Source organism: Spea bombifrons, chromosome 5, assembly GCF_027358695.1.
Source record: "Spea bombifrons isolate aSpeBom1 chromosome 5, aSpeBom1.2.pri, whole genome shotgun sequence".
Classification (NCBI taxonomy): domain Eukaryota; kingdom Metazoa; phylum Chordata; class Amphibia; order Anura; family Pelobatidae; genus Spea; species Spea bombifrons.
In genome coordinates, this window is record NC_071091.1 from 70,228,208 (window position 1) to 70,248,893 (window position 20,686).

At 36.6% G+C, this 20,686-nt stretch overlaps 1 protein-coding gene across 7 annotated transcripts in view; it reads right to left on the reverse strand.

Annotated features, from left to right (window-relative positions):
- NFATC1 (nuclear factor of activated T cells 1) overlaps nucleotides 1-20,686 on the reverse strand; it is a 97,222-nt gene that overhangs the window by 40,047 nt on the left and 36,489 nt on the right. For 5 of the 7 annotated variants that reach the window (XM_053466121.1, XM_053466115.1, XM_053466118.1 and 2 more), the window contains exons 7-8: nucleotides 7,288-7,343; nucleotides 6,579-6,711 (exon numbers count right to left, since the gene is read on the reverse strand). The exons of the other annotated variants lie outside the window; for them this stretch is intronic. In XM_053466121.1, coding sequence (XP_053322096.1) covers nucleotides 6,579-6,711; nucleotides 7,288-7,343 — 189 coding nt within the window. The remainder of the gene's footprint in view (nucleotides 1-6,578; nucleotides 6,712-7,287; nucleotides 7,344-20,686) is intronic. 7 annotated transcript variants of the gene reach the window in all.

Consider the following 20,686-nt stretch of genomic DNA (forward strand, 5'->3'; position numbering starts at 1 on the left):
ATTATTTATACTGTTTCTGGCTGCTTAACAGGGGATCCTCTGTATAAGAGCATAGCAACTTTATATTATAAGAAAGGCAGAAAAAAGGACATTTCAGTCATCATCCGGTTGGGGAGATCTGATCAGATCTATCTTGTAACCAGCCCATTCAGATAAGTGGTATTGCCCAAGATACTTCCTTCCAGTTTTGTGGCATTAAGACTGCTGTCCCATAGACCCGGCGTACGAGGCCTAGGCGTAAGCGGCCTAGACCATAATACCTCTGTGTATATATACCTATGTGTGTAGCTTTGTTTTAAAAACGATTTTTTTAAGATTTTTACTGCCTCTAGGTATCTCATTGGTTATTTCCCATGGTTCTGGATTTTCACACTGACAATACTTGAGGCATGGCCAGGGAGACTTTCTAGGTGACTTTGGAACCTAATGATAGATACCAATATAAATAACTATGGAAGAAGAAGAATGTAACTTGTTTCCATAATTTCAGTTATAAACACATATTCTGACGTTTCTGTATGCTATAGACTAGGATTACGGAAAACTATGATAACACCAATTAGGGATATAAATAGAATAATATTAATATTTTAGAGCTTCTTGATCCAAGGAGAAATCCGATTGCCTCTTGGAGTCAAGAAGGAATTTTTTTCCCCTGATGGCAGAATTCGAAGTAGCTTAATTAGGGGTTTTTTTTGCCTTCTTTTGGATCAAGAATAGGAAGGTTAGGTAGAAGGGTTGAACTTGATGGACTTAGGTCTTTTTTCAACCTTATGAACTATGTAACTATGTAACTATGTAACCAAGCAAACTTTCAAGTGCCTAGAAAAGAGGTCCATCAACAGATAGTTAGCTTTGTTTATATCACGGCCAAATGTGGAGCAAAAGGAAATGGATATACCTCCATTAATAAATTGTGCAATCTCTTGACCTTGTGTTAAATTAAATGGTTATAGCTACTGGACGAGTTTCAAATAGGCAACACTGCCTTTTTATATCCTATTTAGTCCACGACAGACATAAATTAACCTGCCCAGGCAAAGAAGGTGAAAGTAGGTTACTGTGTCCTCACTGGCTAGCTTTATTCTTGAAAGGGTGCTTGTTTTTTTCATTTTTTGCTGAACACTCAAGAAACAAATTTAGGTCTCAGGAAGGAAGTCGAGTAGGCAGTGTGAAGACAACGACCTGCGTTTAGCATTGCTATCCATTTTCAGTAACAAAGTGCATTCACTTTTTAAATATAAATAAGCACCGACAAGTAATATATACCACAAAGCTACTGAAACATTGTGGAGTCTGTTTTCCAAAACACAAAATAAATGGCACTTTTGCTTATACATGAACCCAGACCTGCTTCAGTCTTTAAAACTACACCCAAAAAGTAATGGTTTTATACCATCATATGTATTTTATTAAAAAAAAAACCCTGAAACATACTGAAAATTTACTGTCGAATATACCGCTCCTTTGACCTATGATACATCAGTATGTATAACCATAAACAGCAGAGCCATGTCTTCCAGGTGTACAAACAAACAAAAAATGACTTAATCTTACCATATTTACTTAAATTGTACCTTTCTCTAAATTCTCTAACTGGAAATACAAAAAAAATAAAATACAAAAGCCCTCCACATATTCTGTTTCTGTTCACATATGTAATTTAATATATAACATCATTGTACCGAAAAAAGCTACCAAATGTGTAGGATCTATATAAATAAATAATGATAAAAAAGATTAATAAGTAATGAAATATATTTTTATTATTTTTTTTTTTATAAGAACACCCACTTTGGGATATGCTTCTTGATACCAATAAATACAATTTCAACTCAAAGCATAAACTACTACTCCTAAAAACCAGTAGTTGCTCAGTCTTTATTCCAAGACAATTCAACACATTAATCTCATGGTAAGGATGGAAGAGATAACCATATAGTTAATTACGGAGTCAAATCAGAGACCAGTGGACTGTAGTTTATGACCGGGCCTGTATTCTGTCACACTACTCCTTATTGTTTATCATAAACCATTCGCACGCTCCCCAGGTCCCTTTTGGTGATCTCATTCACAGTCAGGTGTTAAAATATTTAGTGGTAATGAAAAGGGTCTTTAACATTAGCAAGTATGATGTCACAGGGCTGGAACAGTCTTCCTGGATGTTGCAAACTTTGCTAGCTTATAATAATTGTGTGCCATTATTTGAAACCTTAGCATTATTACACACAGCTTACTTGATAAGCATATGGGAACTATCTGAGCAGATTTAAAACTTTATTTATGGAAAATTGAAGAGTATTACTCTACAGCAGTTAATGCATAAGTTTTGGGGAGCTACATTTTCAAGTTAAAAAAACAACTCTACATGTGGTCTGGTAAGTTTCTATCCCTTTTCGTGTGGGTACAGTACTAGTTTCTTCTTCCAACTAACTTGTATTAGTTAGAACCAGACACTTGGGCTCAGTGACCGGTTTAAACCTTAATTGGTGTAACAGTGGAAAATGCGTGGTTTGCGATTCGACTCCCTGTCTAAACTCAGCTTTGCGGAAGCAGATTTTAGATTGTGACAGCAATAAATAAATAAAACACTGAAAGCCATAGAAAACATTCGCTACAAAGTGATTCAGTGCAGTGCACTTGTTAACATATACATTTCAGACCACAAAAAAGTTGTCTAGAAATGCTTAAGCACTGTACAAAGCTGAAACACACCCAAACGTACGGAATACCACTTACATTGTGCCAATACAATTTACCACCCTACACCTGCATCTATCTATCCGTCACCATTACTTACATTTATAATCTACCAATCCTGAATAATTACCTTATCAAAATATAAGACTTTCATTTTTTATCAATCTCTACAAATGTGATATAATAAAGTACAAACAACTGTAACTCTGAAGATCTCTGGACATTATAGTTACACGACTTCACTTTGAAATGTAAGGCTGGTTCATCAATTATTGAGCTTACTTTGAATGTTTTCTTTGATCTTATGGGAGATGTAGTGGTTGCTTCAAATCACTGCATGCTAGTCTGTGATTCAGCATTGTTATGTAGATTTAATTGCTCAGTGTTAATTTTATAGATTTATAGATCTTTAAAAAGAATCTAGCACTTTCTGTCTAGATTCAACTGCCCAAAGTGGTTGGTGTTTATCACTGGGGGTGATTCCCAGTATTATTATTATTTATTGTTTTATATAGCGCCATCAAATTCCGTAGAGTTATGCCTATGGACTTTTCAGACATACTTGCCAACCTGCTACAAGTAAAATAAAAATAAAAAAACTAGACACATCTGAACACTTCCCAACATTTCAATTGCCAGTTCTGTTTCAGGGTTGTGTTTAGAGTCATGACCAGGTGACAGGGCTTTAGAAGGACCTATTTATAATGATTTCTTTTAAAAACACTTTATAATTACGTTTTCCACTGTTTCAATATTCATTATTGTGACTTTTAGGGCTGTAGAACACTGTGATACACCCATACCCAGCATATATTCTGAGCTCCTAGAAGGACATTGGTGTGTGTGTGGGGGGGGGGGGGGCACAATTTTTCATTCTGATTAATAAATTAGAAAACAACTGTAATGTTCTATATTTTGTCTTTTTAAGAAAAAACATCAAATAGTTCCAGAACATGGAAAGACAGACAGGACACGTAACAAGTTAGGAAAACAAAGAGGCCTATACTTATGAATGGCTCCTGTTGCACGGAATTATATTTACTCGTCATGTTAGCTGGCAGAGCATTAGTCCTTAACCTGGCACCAGTGTCTGAGATTATCAGATTTTCAAGGTCAGTACTTTATATGTGTGGGTATGTGTGTTGGATGAGAGGTTATTTTAATACATGGTATTAATGGTAACGATACATTTAATTGGTATTGAGCCACTGTGACTAATCATGATGACCACAGCTGTTTAACAATGCTTGTTTATTTAAATGGGAACAGGGCCATTTGCCCAGGCTACTAACTGGGCTTAAGTGGACATGGGCTTTATTTATTTTGATGCTGTGTTACAGGACTGATGTTACATGTAGAGATTTGAATACGAAATCTAATATTAATCAAAAGCAATGTCTTATTTTATTTTCTGGAACAACTCAGAAAGAAAGTCTCCTATTCCATTCTATTCCATTCTAAAAGCTCTTGGTTTTGGACTATTCAGCCTTCTGAGCACCAGAAGGGCGAGAAATTAATGCGTTTAGTGACTTTAAGTATTTATCGTTCTCTATGCTCTCTAAACTGTTATAGTCAGATGTTTTCCAGTATATTAACCCAATTACTCAAACATTTGAAAATGCATTTCTCCTAAGCTTTGCTGGCCAAATTCAGATACCATCAAAAAAGTTACACCATGATAGTGTATTGTGTCCTCCCAACTCTGGCCAAAGTGTTGGCCCACCAAATGCTTGTCAGTGTCCTACAGTAATAGGAAACCAATTAGCCCCAGCCACATGCAATTATTTGTGTGTCAAAGTTTAGAATTGTGTGATTGAAGCACAATCATTTACACGGTAAATTAACTAAACAAGGTCACGCAGATTATTAAAGCACTAAAACCAAAATAATTTAACAGTCCCGAATGTTTTACTATATCTGCCTATTTGTTTTCACCTGGGAGCCTACATTGACTGGGACTTCAAAAACCCATACTGCAAGTGATATATCTGGAGGGGACAGATAAAGAGAACATTTAACATCAACAAGAGTGGTGTATGATACAAGAAATGGAGCAGTTTGGTAAGTTCAGGGCGGTCCTCATATCTAATGGGGCCCAGGGCAAGCATGCCCACCACGAGCCCAATCATATCTAAGTGCAAGGATGGTGGAAGTTGGCACAGATCTCTCCACTAACACTTCCTCCTTTCATGGTCTGTGCATTGGTCAACGATGTCAAATCCCAGCACTGTGCTCCAGCAGGCCATGAATGAGGAAGCATTAGCAGGAAGGTCTGTGATGGCAGATGCACAGACCTCCACTACACTTTGGTGGCTGATGACGAGGACACCTGTGAAACTGCCCTATTAAGATCCCTGGGTAGTGTTAAGAAATGGACAGTGTGCTTGTTGCATCAGGGGCTTATTAACAAGCTATGAGGCGTTCAAATAAATATATACATCCCACCCATACATTGGTGAATAGGGCCCAGAATTTGAGCTGCACTGCTGCTCAGTGATTGGTTGACTGAGATTCTATTGTACATCAGTGTCACTGTGCATGGGGCGCAGTGCTCTGTGACCATAAAACATCATATATCTTCACATCTTCTGGCTTTTACAAGAAGCCACATTACCCATACACAGAAAGAGACAAATAAATGTTACTTTTGTAAATGACTACATGCGATTAGCAACCAGTGCACTGTAAATATTTGGCAAAAAATGATTTTATTTCACATATAAAAATCCACATTATCTTACACAAATTGCATCAGATTATTTGGTCGAAGCTTAAAATATAAACATGATTTCAAAACTTGAGGGGTGTTTAAATATTCTTTTTTGTATAATTTTCCTGTATTTGTCTGTATAAGTGAGACATACCTATATACATCAAATTGCAATCAGGTGTGGCCAAGCCCTTTTTGGGGGGGTTGGCGTTTAACAAAAAAAAACATGCCTCAAAGTGGGCATTAATCTTTACACAGCCCTGTAGTATACATATTATATATATATATATAATGCTTTTAATAATTTACTTAGGTCATCCTCTTGCAAAGACTGACCTGAAACATACTAAAACAGCATTTATCATGTCAAACAATATTTGGTTACGTGGCATACAATTCTTTCCATCAATAACAGTGCAGCCTTTACATCAGATTTGACAGAACAAAGACTTTAATGAACAAATCCTGCAGGGCTGGGCTTGGTGAAATGAAATTCTATTAAATCCACTTCTCTTAGTGTGAAAACAAATAGCTTTCTTCTAGTTAGAGATAGCTGGACCTCTAGCCCTGGCAGGGGAGAAGAGTCTCCGTACGCCTGTTCCCTCTTCGGCCGCACCCCGATCAACAACCATTGTCACGGTTCTACTAGGTTTGTAGAGACCTGTGCCAAAAATGGGGGTGAGTCTATTCTTCCTATCCCCACCCGATTTTGGTGGCCCACCCAGGATGCTTAAATCTATCCTTAAAGGAATTATTTTGTTAATCAGATTAAATGCTAAGATCTCCATAAAGCTCTTCTTATCACAATAAAATGAAAAGCCAATCACTTCTCTAAATCTACATTTGTCTTCTATAAAGTGAATGCTGTCAGCTGAAATACTATAGGTCACACAAGTCCTTCAATTAGCTAGCAGGCCATGCCATCGAGGACAGTAAAAAGGCTTCAGCGTATAAAGCATATCTCTGAGCTTCTGGCAACTAAACAGGATGTTTGAAAAGGGAAAGGTAGGGCAGTGTGCTTTTCACATCAGTAAGAATAATACAAGATACACACAAAAAAACCCTTATTTTATGACTTTCCCATTTTTATGGTAAAGTTTAACAGGATCTCAATTGAAACACAAAACTCCAGAGACATAAGAAATATTTTCATGAGTCAGTGTGTTACCATTGGCTGGCAGATAGGTGAAAATCTGGTACTGGCTTCTTTTCCTCTTGCCGTTACAGACATAAAAATTGACTTGCACGGGGCTGGATATTCTCTGGTTGCGAAAGGGCGGGATCTCCACAACTAGTGAATTCTGTCGTTTAAACACACGCAAAACCATAAGTGTCGGTTTAAATGGTTCTTCACACGTAGAACCGTCAATAAGTCATAAATGATTATTATGCCTAGTAGCCTAATAAATTGGTGCTTCCTATTCGAGCTGGGCAGCTATGGCTCCCAAAACGTTATCATGACATTATTTTATAAGTTCCAATTTATATGGGAATATAACAACATATGGTTCAATAAAAGTCAATTATAGGGAAGAATTTGCATGCAAATTATGTTGTATGCATATGTATAATTTGCAGACTTGATAAAAGGAACACTGCAGTCATTAATGCATTTTATAAGCCACGGGAGATATATGGCTTTTAAAGAAACACAGCATGCCCACAAATACCAATTGTATGCAGGGAATTTAAAAAACAATATTTTTTTTTACCAACAGGGGAGATCTGACATTTATCAGGTAATTAAATACCAAGGAATGGTAAAAATGACAATACTATACAAGTAAGGCACAAAGTTACATTTGGCTATCTACCTGTCCTTTGGACCAAGTATTAAAATAATAATATTGATGATGCCTGAAATTGTTTGTACTTACAGGCTTATACATGTCTTTGTCAGTTTTTGCTTCCATTTCCCATACGTGGTGACCATCTAGAAATAAAACATACACAAGTATGTGAACAGTGGTAGTGTTTTAATTTGTAAATAAGTCGGTTGCAGGCTCTAATTAAATAACGTCCTCAGCATTGGGCCAATGGAGCCAGATGCAGTCTTCTCCTTCTACTAAAGACTTGCAACACAAGGAGATAAACGTTCTTCTCGCCATCGACGTTCTTCTTCAGTGAAACAAGCAGATTTTCACTCATAAATACTGCTCTTTTACTTAAACGGCGGTTTGGTCACCAGCACTCCCTGGCCAAATCAGAGCGCACATACAGACACCTACAGTAGTGTGTTATAAATGCACCCACAGCAGTATCACTTTGCCACGTGGGTGTCAGCAGAATTCAGTTCAGGTATCCAAAATGGCAACTGAATGCCAGCTGGCTGAACTGTCCAATGTGAGTAATTTGAGAAGCAGCAGAACAATGGGGTTCTACTGATTGATTCATGCACAAACACTCTGCAAGGACAAGCTGCGTGAATGAACAGCAAGGTTCCATCTGTACACTGTAAACTTACGTCAAACCCTGGGTTAGGTGAATGAACACCAGGAAGTTTGCAGGACAACAGACATCGTCAGATATAAGACTACATGAAGTACGGTATTTTGCACAGTGTACATACATGCCTGATTCTGCAGAAACAGAGATAGATTACCCCTTCATAGTTAATATGTGAATATGCGGTTAATGTGGAAAAAAATCATCCTAAAGAAACCACTTATTTTAGCGTTTAGAACATTCCTTAGTTGGAACAAATCTCATAGCGTGATGTAATATTACATTAATAGGATAAAATTGTTAAGAAGTAGAAAATGAAACCTGGAACTTCTATTTATGTCAGAAAATATTTCAGTGAAGATTTCACTGATTCATCTATCTATCTAAATACAGTATATGTAGTATTTATTTTTTTTCAGCAAACCCAGAGCCAGTTCCTATTTATCTTACACAGATGGATGGCTTTCTGGAATAAGCACCCTTTACTGGAGTATGAGCAAGCTGAGAAAAGTGGGTGCTCAATAAGAACTCTGCTGATATTATAAAACATATATGTTTTCAATTTAACAAACTAAAAATTTCCACAAATTATTGGCAGCACCATGGGTTCCATTCACTGAAATATAATTTAGCAACCAAATTAGGCACCCTAACTCAGAAGCAGAAACACCTGAAGTCAGTGGTACACACCAGTATCAATCTGAGGATTCTGGTGATGAAGCTCATGATGTTATAAACTAAAGAAAAAGTGATGGTTAGACACTGGACAGCAGTGGCCACATTTCCTACCCTATATAAAAGTACATTCAATTTAGAAGGGAATGAAATGCTAGAGAAGGTAATGGGTCCACGAAAGGACAAAGCATCCATGGCAATCCTTTTGGGAGTTAATAACACATGAGAAGTATTAAAGTCAAGTGGCCATTACAAAGCTTGGAAACTTTGTCTATCATGTGTGTTGGTAACCAAAAGTTTTACTAATAATTCAAAATAATGCCTAAAGCAAATACCCCACAGAGATATCCATACCTGAGTAAAGGTAGATATAACTATCTGCACTGTCTAGTGCTTTTCCCGTACACACTAAATGGCGTTCATAATGCCTGGGATGCACCCACCCATTACATTCACCCAGCACTAATTATATTTAACTTGAACAACTCTCTTTTGTTTAATCAGCTTGCCCAAACGAGAGTCACCCTCCCTCATTCCGTGGATATGTCTTGGTAGCAGCAAAAAATCATGTTTTCCTGATCACTTATTACACATTGTACAACGGTACCCATTGTTATATATTGGGTATTACAGGCCAATTAAACTAAACCTCTGACAGCTCCGTGGCTACTAAGTCCCAACACCACTGGTTTAAGGGATCTGGGGGCATCATTTTAAAACCTCAGAACAATGAACAGTATAAAATATTGGCTAGTGAAGAATATCCAATCCAAAACAAAACTTCTACCAGAGTTTGCAATATTGTCATGATTAAAGATTACACAGAAACTCATGAATTTCATATAAGGAATGTCCTTGATCTCATCTTAGATTCAGGATTACCATATGCCTATCACATGCATGATTAAATGTTATTAAAAGCCACTCCAGAGTACACTGATTGCCCCAAGACACAATATTCACAAACTATTTGTATTGTTAGTAGAGGTGGCATGATCTAAAAAATACTTCTTCAATGGCAAACTATGTGTAATGTAATCTGAATCTATATGGCTGAGAAAAGACTGCACTTAACCTCTTATCTGCCATATGTGAATATTGTTCTTGTCATATATCCATCATCCCCAGTCTCCACTAAACAACCCTTGGTTCAGCCATTCAAGGGAGATCTCAGGATACCAGATACCACCTGTGGACGTCAGTAATCCGTTGCAACCCTTTCAGGGTATGTATGTCAGCATGCAGGCAATGCAATGCAAATATTAGTTATTTTGAACTTGACCGCACAGCCTTTTGCATGCTTTAAAAAAAAACAAAAAAAAACAGTCTTTCGGAAAGCTCTTACTGAAAGCCCTTTTTGTTCTGTACGGACTCTCACGCCCCATACATACAGACTATTCACATGCAGAGTGACCTGATTTATTGCAAACGTCTGAAATAATCATATTTTGTGTACAGAAGTCTCTTTGTGTAAAAAAAAAAAAATCTGTTTTAAACAGAACTCAGATATTTGTGTTAGTTCAGAATATCAGACTCGTTTGCATTCTCAGGCAAATGACTTTGGAGCTCTCATGTAAAGAGACCTGCCCTTCTGTAATGAAGTGCTGTGATTCTTTTTTTTCAGTTTTACACTCCTATGTTCCCAAAGCTCAAAGCTATAAAAAAAAAAAAAATAGAAAAAAAAGGTTGAATAGATTTTGCAGTGGTTGGAGGAAAAAAGTATATGCAATGCCAGTATTCAGATCCTTCTAGCAGTAGTTTATATTAGGTCTGCCAGAACTAAACAAAATGAAAGTTTAAGGGCTTCTGGGGATCACTGCACAGATTTATATACCAGATGTTATTTTTTTTAATCATTGGCAAAACTGGTTTTATTCTTTCTGTCTGAGATATATAGTGCTTTTTATTAAAGTAAGTGCCAGGCAGAAACTGACTATTTATACTCCAATGCTGCTTAACCCTACGCTGACATGAAAGAGCACTGAATTAGCAGTCCCTCTTCCAAGATTATTATTAAATGGATAATAACAATTGTAATGTTAAATTAGCTTATCTTCATTTGAAAGAGCTTTAAAAAAAAAACAGTTATGCGGACAAGCTTTTGCATCTTCTCATCTGTCACCATGTGTTCAATGCTAAAGCTTACCACCACCACCATCTCATTACTCAAATGTGACTGCAGTAGAGTCATTATATAACATTTCTTATCTGTTGTATCCATTGACCTTCAGATACAGTGGAGCATGCATGGTACAAGTTACATGGAAAAGCTTGCAGAAAATATGCGTTAATCACACATCATACAGTCTAGAAAAAATATCTATTTGAACTGCCCCAAGTTCATCTTTCTTGTAAATCTGGAGTTGTCTTCGGCGAGTCTTAGAAGAAACTCATTTGAAACTACTTAACGCGACTCTTGAATATTTGCTGTCAAATGGAACTCAAGTTGAGCCGAGTTGGCCTGAGTTGAGCTTGAGCTGGCAACTGTTTATTTAATATACAAGTTGTTCTTTATCAAGTACCTTGACAAGTTTGCATGAGAGTAGCAACCGGATAATCAGTATGGATGAACTTGAACTACAGGAACAGAACAAAATCTTACCAAGAATTAAAGAGGATAAACGGTCCAGCAGGAGTATTATGCTCATTTTACCCACCATAACTTATTAATAAAAGTATATTTCTATATAATATAAGATTTAATGAAATGGTATATCATTCTTGTGTAAACATACATGTATATCAGACTGCTTAAACATGCTGTAGTACTCTGACACGCTTCTGGTTTTACCTATACCTGGAGACTGTCTGAGATTGGCAATCAAAGTAGATTACCAGGTCTGGGGGTCAGCATTGGTGGTTTATATAGGGGAAGTAGCATTTGGCCTCCTTTAAATCTTTTGTGGAACAGTCTTGCTTTTTGAATCTATACTGCCAGGCATCTTTGGTCCAGGAGAGAAATATTCCAGTAATATAATGATATACTAAAATGTAATCTTCTTTATAGGGAAGAATCCCCTCACGGTTTTTCTAATTTGGATGGGGTGGGGGCAATTCAGACTAGATCCAATAACATATGGTCAAGCAAATTTACATAAACTCAAACCCCCTGTCCACTCTTAACCATCTCAACTGATCATTCTCACACTCAGTGGCACAGACTCACATTGCCCACACTTTGCCACACTGACAGAAACCTAGATGACCACTCAAAACAATGCCGACCACTCTCAACCACATCAACATAAACAAACAGACAACTCTTATCCACACAGAAGCCATTCTCAGTCACACACACACCACTGAATGCACAAGAAGTATCTTAAACAACTTATCTGATCACTTTTTCTCCCATCCAGTGGTAGCATCTGTGTGTCTAGTGCAGGATTACATGACTCACTAAACACAAGCTTTCCAGGTACTGAAAGGAGAGTGATCCAGCATCACGGATCACCCTCCTTTCAGAAAACTATGCTGCAAATGCTTACTGGTTGCAGCCTGAGCTGGCATTGCACACACGGTGATCTTATATGCAGTTCTTCCAGTTGTGACTCCAATATGAGGCCCTTCTATCTTAATAAAGGTTTACAGCTGGTGTGGTGTTGACTGGGTAATGTGTGTGATGGGCACGGTAGGGTATGCTTAGAACAGACATTATTTGTAGACTAGCCTTGACAACTCTTAACCAACTTTTAAATCAGTTGAGGGTGAGATCTCTCAAGGTCAAAGTTTTACAATAGTATCCTGTACACACATCATATCAGTTCACCTGCTCATCTTGGGAATTATTTTGGTTAAGCACCAAGCACTTCATTATTACTTAAATCAAAATGCTAAGAGACATCATTATGCCTTTAATTTCTTATTCACATAAAATGCACCATGTCTGTAGATCATATGAGCCAAATTCAAATGTATCACTTTCGCTATATTTTTTCTTAATTAATTATAGATTAATTATAATCTATTCAAGAATTGCTATTGAAATACTTTATCTGTGGCACCAAATCCAGCCTAATGTCAGATTTATTTTGGATGCTATGATGGCTTTGCTAGCTTGTTATAAAAGGTATGTTCTTGTTTAGTTTTTTCTCTTTGTTTTATGTAAAAAAAATATCATATTTTGCATGTAATCTGATTTAATAAAATAGTACTAATTGAATGTAGATTCTACAACACGTTAGTATTTTAGCAACTTGCTTGTGTTTAAGTCAAAACTCAAATTTTAAAAGCATCAGCCTTATGGGTTTTCCCCCCTAAAATTTAAGTTCACTAAATTACACTTTAAATACGTATACACCGTGCAAGTAATATTTCTTGGCAAAACTCCTAAGAGCCACTGAATTATTTTCATTATTATTATGAAAAGGGCAAATTTGAAACAAAAATGAGTTTATATCTTAAAATGCACAATGTTATACAAAAATAAAACCTGAACTCTGTTTAGTCTTTTGGCCGTCTGCTGGAAGCTAATAAGAGAAATAGTTTTAGTTTCTGCAGGAATTCTACTGAGAATGTCCAGACCTTTTCAGTTGTAAAAGGAATAGTCTACTCATTAAGAAGTAGTGACATTTTATTTAAGAAAAACATAAAGAGCGGGAGCTGTTATGATACAGACGTAGAGGGGGAAAAAAAGTAGACAATTCCTCATATTACGTCTAGAGAACCAACAGGGAAATCTCAACGCCCATGAGCTGGGAGCAAGTCCAGGAGGGAAACCTAAGACCGCTACGTCAGCCCCTTACAGTAAACATGTTTTGCAGAATTGCACACATACGCCAAAAAAAAGGGGAATAGAGCAATTTGTGGGGGCCCATTTATGAAAATGACCCTGCAGAACAGTACAGGCTTTTTATTCTAATGCCTACGTATATTTTGCAGCCCACAAACTCAACAGGACAGCCTCTCTCGTTAGGATATGCCTGAGGACATACAAGCCACAGAAGTTTCCATTGTAAGCCTGCCACATCTGCTCTATGGGGGAGGATTATATACTTTGCTATTGGACTTCTTGCAAAAACAGTGACTGTATTTTTTGCTCATTTTCACTTGATTTCTGCAGTACAAAAAATAACACAATTACAGAAAACTTTTTTTTTTTACAATATTAAGGTGTTTCTCATATGATTTTAATATCTTTAAGGATCATGGGTATTCGATTTTCCAGCCCTATTGAATACCTTTGTGAATGGCAAAACAACATATTCAGGATTATGTACCCCTACTGCAAATAGCCATGGTAAAAGTAGAAATGATCCTACAATTTGGAAAAAAACGTAAGTAGAGAACATATAAAGAAATATACATACAATAATCTGATGAGCATTCTTAATTAATGGGTAGATATCACCCTCACAGCTTTTAGCTACTTGTTTATTTTAATCTATAAGCACCATTACATATGTTTGTTTACTGCATAGAGCCATAAAGCATATGATTTGGTAAAACTGACATATGGGCTTTAAATGTATTTTTATATGTTCGCTTAGTAACCGGAGAGATGCCAACTTCCCATAATCAATAAACAACAAACTGTTGCTAGCTGCCACACTATTTTGGGGTTGGAAGTTGGCAGTGAGGAGTGGAAGAAGTATGATGACCACCAGATGCTTTGCTGTGCTGCTGATCTTGCTTATCTAGTGGAAGAGATCAGGAGGGGGGGCAGATATGTACAGTTTGCTTAATATTCTGGACAATTGTGTATGTAATAATCTAGGTAACAACATATACTAAATGTATGTATATAGAACTGCCAATCAGCCTTTAAAATTAGAACAGCCTTAATAATTGACAGTTGTGCATTTGGATGAAAATAAAACTCAAATGCAAACATGTTCAAGTGGATACCTGGAGTATGGAGAGGACAACTTTATGGAAGATTTTGGTGGAGAAAATTAAAATTGCAGGTACAGGGCTAAAATGTGGGTAATGTATCCAAAAGGACTATGACTCAATGGAGCATGTAGAAGAAGATGAAGCCTTGTAACATCATCAGAAAAAGGTTAGGTTAGGCATAGAAGAGACGATAACAGAATGAGGTACAAGATATATTACACATCAACCAAGGTCCATATGTTTGATTGGATTAAACCAAAACATTTAAACCTCATACAACCATCATTGTGTCAAGCATGGCTTTGACATTTGAGTCCAATACATTTGAAAAATATTTATTAGTTATATATTTTTGCTTTACCTATATTTTATGAAAATCCGCCTGCTTACTTAAATGATCATCAATAAAAATATACCTCAAAACTAAAAAAAAAAAAAAAAAAAAAGATATTCAATATGTTAAAATAGGAATTATTTTTAGAAACCCTACCTTTATCCCACCCTGAAAATCTCAACCAAATCACTGGGCAAAAACCCAAGACGCTAAACAAGTAGAATTTATACAATTTCAAATGCAAATAATTTGACTTGCAGACATAACACAGCTGGAACGGTCGCATGTCAAGCGTTACTCGTGTCAGGACTTTGCTGCTGAATATAAGCAATTGTAATCCTGTCCTTGAATTTTGACATTGTAGGTCTTACGTGTTCTGCTCCATGTGATCTCCTACACTTGATTCTACGGGGATAATTTAATTGAAGACTGCGTGCACTGTGCATTTCCACTGTATCATTTTACTCCACGGTTTATAAGTTAATCTAAATGGAGGCATGCACTGCTATTGCCCTCATTCTATTTCCTCTCGCTAATGATGAAAAACTTTATCCTGTATAGCTTTTGCAGGTGAATACAAAATGTATATAACATGGTGTTTTCTGCAGCATTTTCAATTTATGGGGACACTTTGGTGGCAAATGTCCCCAAAGACAAAACAAAGCAATAAGACTACTATAGAACTATAAATATTTACAGCATTCTTGCACCGATGAACTCCCAAATACATGCCTTTAAATGTAATGGATTTGAAAGATCAATATACTTATATATATTTATAACTAGATATATATATCCATCTATCCTATCAATCTAATCATTAATTTGAATTATGGGAATTTTTCCTTTCCTAATCAAATCCTGCATATAATATATGCTCTTTTATAATACACATTCTCAATTTAGAACAAAATTGGCTGGAAAGTTTTTATATTTTTTAATTGGGACCTGCATATAAAAACAAGAAAAAAAAATCGAATCTATCTTCTACTTTCCATTACCAGCATCAGAAAAAACAAATTCAAACCATAAATCATATGAAGACTTATCGGTTATTAATACTGCTTTGTGCCATAAAGGGAATGCTATATTTAGTAACAAATTAAAGAAATTGTATTTATTGAGAACGCTGTGTGTTAAGTAGCGTACCCACAGGCTCGGAAACTTCCCGAGAATGAAACTCAGTAGTCACTTGTGTCGTTGTCACTTTCTTACTGCCTCTGCATTCACAGATCGGTTTGTTTTTGCTCCAGCAACAATAAACGTCGATCCAAATATAGCACAGCCACATAAATGTAGTGCTTGCTATTTTTGCCCTGGTACAACTTTAGCCTGTCCTGAACCAGTGCTGACCTGGTTGCTTAAATGAAGCTAACCCAGATATGGCCGCTGATATTTTGAATGAGTGTGATAAGTTGTCATTTCAAAAGGACGTGGTTTATGACAAATCTACATCCTGTTTTTCCTAATCATTGGTGCCCTAGTTAAGAAAAATGAATCTAAAATATAAAATGAGTCTAGACTAACAATTTACTTTATTCATCTTAATCACCAATTAAACATATATAGGTTTATTATAAAAGAACAATGAAATAAATATGTCATTGTTGTTTTAACAATATTAATATTGTCATTAATGTCCTATAATATCATTTGTTGTCCATAACATTGGACGCACTATTGCTCTATCACCTTGCCCTTCTGTTCTGAGTCCTAATCTACTCTACCCTCTGTTGGTTCCTTCTGCCTAAACTTCTCCAATACAGGAGAAAATCTCTTCTCTCACTTCCCATCTCTTTACTCGTGCTCTATCATCTGCCAATCTTTCTTTCTTCCTTCATTCTAAAAAAAAGTCTCCCCACCTTTTTTGTTATTCTTCTCCATTTTGCCTTCCCATCCCATTCAATGTCTCTTCCCAAGCCTAGGCACCTTCCAAGAGCCATTTTGCTCTCTGTCTTTAAAATATTGCTGCATATACAGTATTTGTGTGATATATATTAATATCCTACTTTCTGACTCTTAAAAACAAGTCAACCTGGCTATGAAAAAATGCATGCCTGGTTCCTAAATGCCATTGTAGTTCATTATGTAGATGCACAGGGGTATAATAATAATGCTCATCATAATAATAATACAGTCATATCATGGATGTAACAGAACTAATCTGTTTGACAAAAGACCTAGAGGATCTGAAGGAGATGTGGAATTGACACAGCTTTTGATATAAGACAATAAAAAACAGCTTTCAGCAAATGCAATGTTCCACAATAATGTCTTTCAATATGCGTGCTACTAGCAACCATAAGAGGAAGTAAGAGATTGAAAACAGGAAGCCAAAGAGACATAGGTGTGATCAATATGATTATGAACCATAACGTACAATTTTCATTTAAAAAAAAAAATCACATGATACTTTTCTTGGTAATATATCAGTTTGTTCTCATGTTCAAAAAAATTATTATGAAGTACAGAAGAGCGTAAAATTTGATTCTACCTATTAATGAAGTCTAATTAACCAGAGTGTTCCAGAGTATGTCCTCGAGTACCATCAACAGTTGAAGTGTGCAGACTACAGAAGAATTGTTAAAATATACTGAAAATGCAAAGTATTCCCTCTGCATTAATGATTGCCCACACATTATGTAGGGAAGAGGTAGCCAAACACAGAGACTTAGTGAGAACCACTTGGCCCATCTAGTCTGCCCGGTTTCCCTCATGTAGAGATTCAGACCTTAATCAGTCCTTGGTTCCTGTCCCTTTCAATGTAGCTCTACAGCTGTTGTAGGACTACAACGTCCATGTTCCATTGCCAAAATGTAAAAGAAAAATGGTGTACTTGTAAATGATGGGAGCTAGCTGCTGGTTGCCAGTGTTGCATATATTGCTTTTACCTTAATTCTGAGAATGTCTGCCCATATTTTTTTTTCTTTTTTAGACTTGGCGATTGGCGATACTATTTGTATCTAATATCCCATTTAGTCTTAGCTGTAATTTTTACTTGTATATCCCAACCAACGATCCCCTTTCCTTGGCTAGGAAACATGATGTATGGCAATTTGCTATATTTGCTTTGGATTTAAAACTGTGCTTAAGAGAGAAAACAGCTTCATTGAATCATTGCTGATGTTTATGTATATTTTTTGCACATGAATTATATTTTGATTACGAGTAGAAATGTGACACTTTCCTGTCCACTGGCCTTTTAACTATGACTGCTATTGGCAATGAGAATAGCATGGAAAGACCTCTAAGAATGTTATATCTCTTACCAGATGGAGCTTGGCCAAGATTCAGCTCCATCAGCCTTCACGTCACACGTCGTCAAAACACCACTTGAAATCTTAAGCCTTCGATTGCATCTGTGCTCCAATTCAAATAATCATTACAAGCAAGTATAAGAGGAACCTAGTCAACCACAGTTATGCATGGAACAATCGCTCACAGATTAATATTATAAGTACTCTTGTTGGTATACCTCTTAGCCACTAATCAACTTAATGAAATATTCCAATTCAAAAGTAGCACTTTAAAAATGCATTTATTTTGGAGCCATTCTATTCTCTTTTTTTTTTTGCTTGGAGATCACACTGATATAAATCATGCAATCTTATTAGGCGGTCAGAAATACACATCCATAAATGTAAAAGCTGTTAAGGCATTAGAACCTAAGCAAATAAGAGAACAATTATGCCACAAATTCTCTGTTCTGTAAATTACTATTGGCCACTGATTAACCCTCATTCATAGTAAAGCTAAACAGTATATAACCGTCTTATATATAATATAAAATTCATAAACAAAGGAAGAGATACTACTTTTCATAACATCTACTAGTGCATGCGGATTATATTTCATAAATCCTTAATTGCATTAACAGATGAAAAAAAGATGATTTTTCTGTTCATCCATAGTTCATTAAAGGGACACTTCAGTCATCACTTTAATGCATATGATAGCTGAGAGGTCCCACTACATTTCAATGGTGTCCACCAGCAAATGCATGAGGGGATTATATGGAACCCCTCAATATGCATTTGCCCCTTTTCTTACCCCAACAACCCCCCCCCCAAGTTGCTGTGCAAGAGATGTGTTTGGCCAAACACATGACTTACAAATGCTAAGGTGGGAGGTGTATTGAGACCCCTGTGTTTATGAACAAAAAGTGATCCTGTCTATTTCAATGACATTGTTTTTCTGCAAATGAAATCTTGGTTGCAACTGCTTAGTCTATATTGAAGAAAAAGGCATACAGTGGACCTAGTGCAACTGATTAATTTACCGCATTTAAATAAATCACATTAGAAGCGACATTCCACGACGCGTGCAATGATGTCTTCTGAATTCCCCCATCAAGCTTATGTTAAAAAATGTACTCGGTAAAGGACCAGTGTTTTTATCAATGAGCGAAAACTGTGAAAGTTAAATAGGGAAAAGGCTGAAAATACATGAAAGAAGGACTTTCTTTACGCAGAAAAAGGAACCAGGAAATGGAAAGTGTAACTAGGGACGCAACAGTGGTGTGAGATTGTCTGAACGAAGCCCTAATGCATAGCTGGCTTTCAGATGTTACTGGTGGCTGGGGGCTGTGGTTCCCTGAAGCTTATTTAACTTGGATAATTGACACTGGAAAACATGGGCAGAGCTTAATGCTGTAAAATGTTGACTAAAATTCTTTGGATTCAGGAGCTATTTCCACGTATTTATGGGGATTTTTATTTTAAGCTTGCAAACCCTTCATTGTTAAAGCAAATGCCATTGGAAATGCAGTATATGGCTTATTAGACATATAGCCAACAAGATCCTCCTGGAATAAAGTTCTACAGAACCAACAAGTTAATTTGCTAGATAAAAGAACCAGGTTTTTGGATCCCTATAGTGACTTTAGGTTTGCAATAAATACTCTTTAATTGTTATTTATTTTCTGTCTCTGAAAAACATGCTTAATGAACCCATCTAAATCCTGTTGCAGCTTCTAAAAACCTACAGTCACTTCTGGCCTTGCCTGGGTAAATGGAAACCACTATATTTGCTTTCTCTGACATATGTGGCTGGAATGGAAGTGGTTAATAGGGAGATGTTACATACCTTGAATACACGGATACAAATGTATACTTGCAATTTATGTTACCTTTCAGTATTGATACTAAAAGTCAAATCGCATTTTTAGAACAAAAACCTATTAATTCAATGATCACGCATTGAATTATTTTTCAAAGGGGCAAAAACAATAATTCTTCCACTTTCCCTTCTTCATGACCTTCATTAATTCAACTAGTTGTTCCTCTTATTTCATTTAACTCATATTTGTTTTGTTTTTAGTTTCAAGTAGGGGGCCACCCAGGGTTTCCTTCTTTTGAGGTAGGGGCTTCATTAGTGGTGGCTCTGTGCCCAGTTAGCCATTAGTGGATGGGATGTAGGCAGTAGTGGGCAGGTAGTAGGTTGAACCGGGGCAGGGAGTGGGCACAACCGAACACCACTCCCCTAGCCAAAGACTGAACAATTGTGTTTCTAAACATACATTAACATCAGAGGTTCCGATGAAGCCCCCGGACTATGTGGAGACCCTAAGTGGCTGCTTAATCCTTTTTTATAGTGTAGTGCCTCCACCGATTTCAGGTCACTCTGCTTTTTAAGCCTTCCTCCTTACAATTCTTCCTGATTGCTTCCCTGTGTATTCAAATTGCCCTGGAGATTTAATTGGCAAAATCCATGAGAAGGCCTACCATGAATGATCAAGATAACCTAAACTACTAGTATATTTTTTTATCAAGTATTACAGTCTGGAGTCTGATGGTCTTATGACAATAATACAGATTGCAAGGAAGCACGGGGTTAATTAGAAAAGGCAGCTATCCAGTATTGAAGTTCAAGCTCTGACACGATTGTTCTTTTGGGATTCCCTTGGAATGAGTCATTGTTAGTACAGAGACCCGCTATTCACCAGCACAGGATAATACCATGCCTCAGGAGACTTCAGCTGAGAGCTA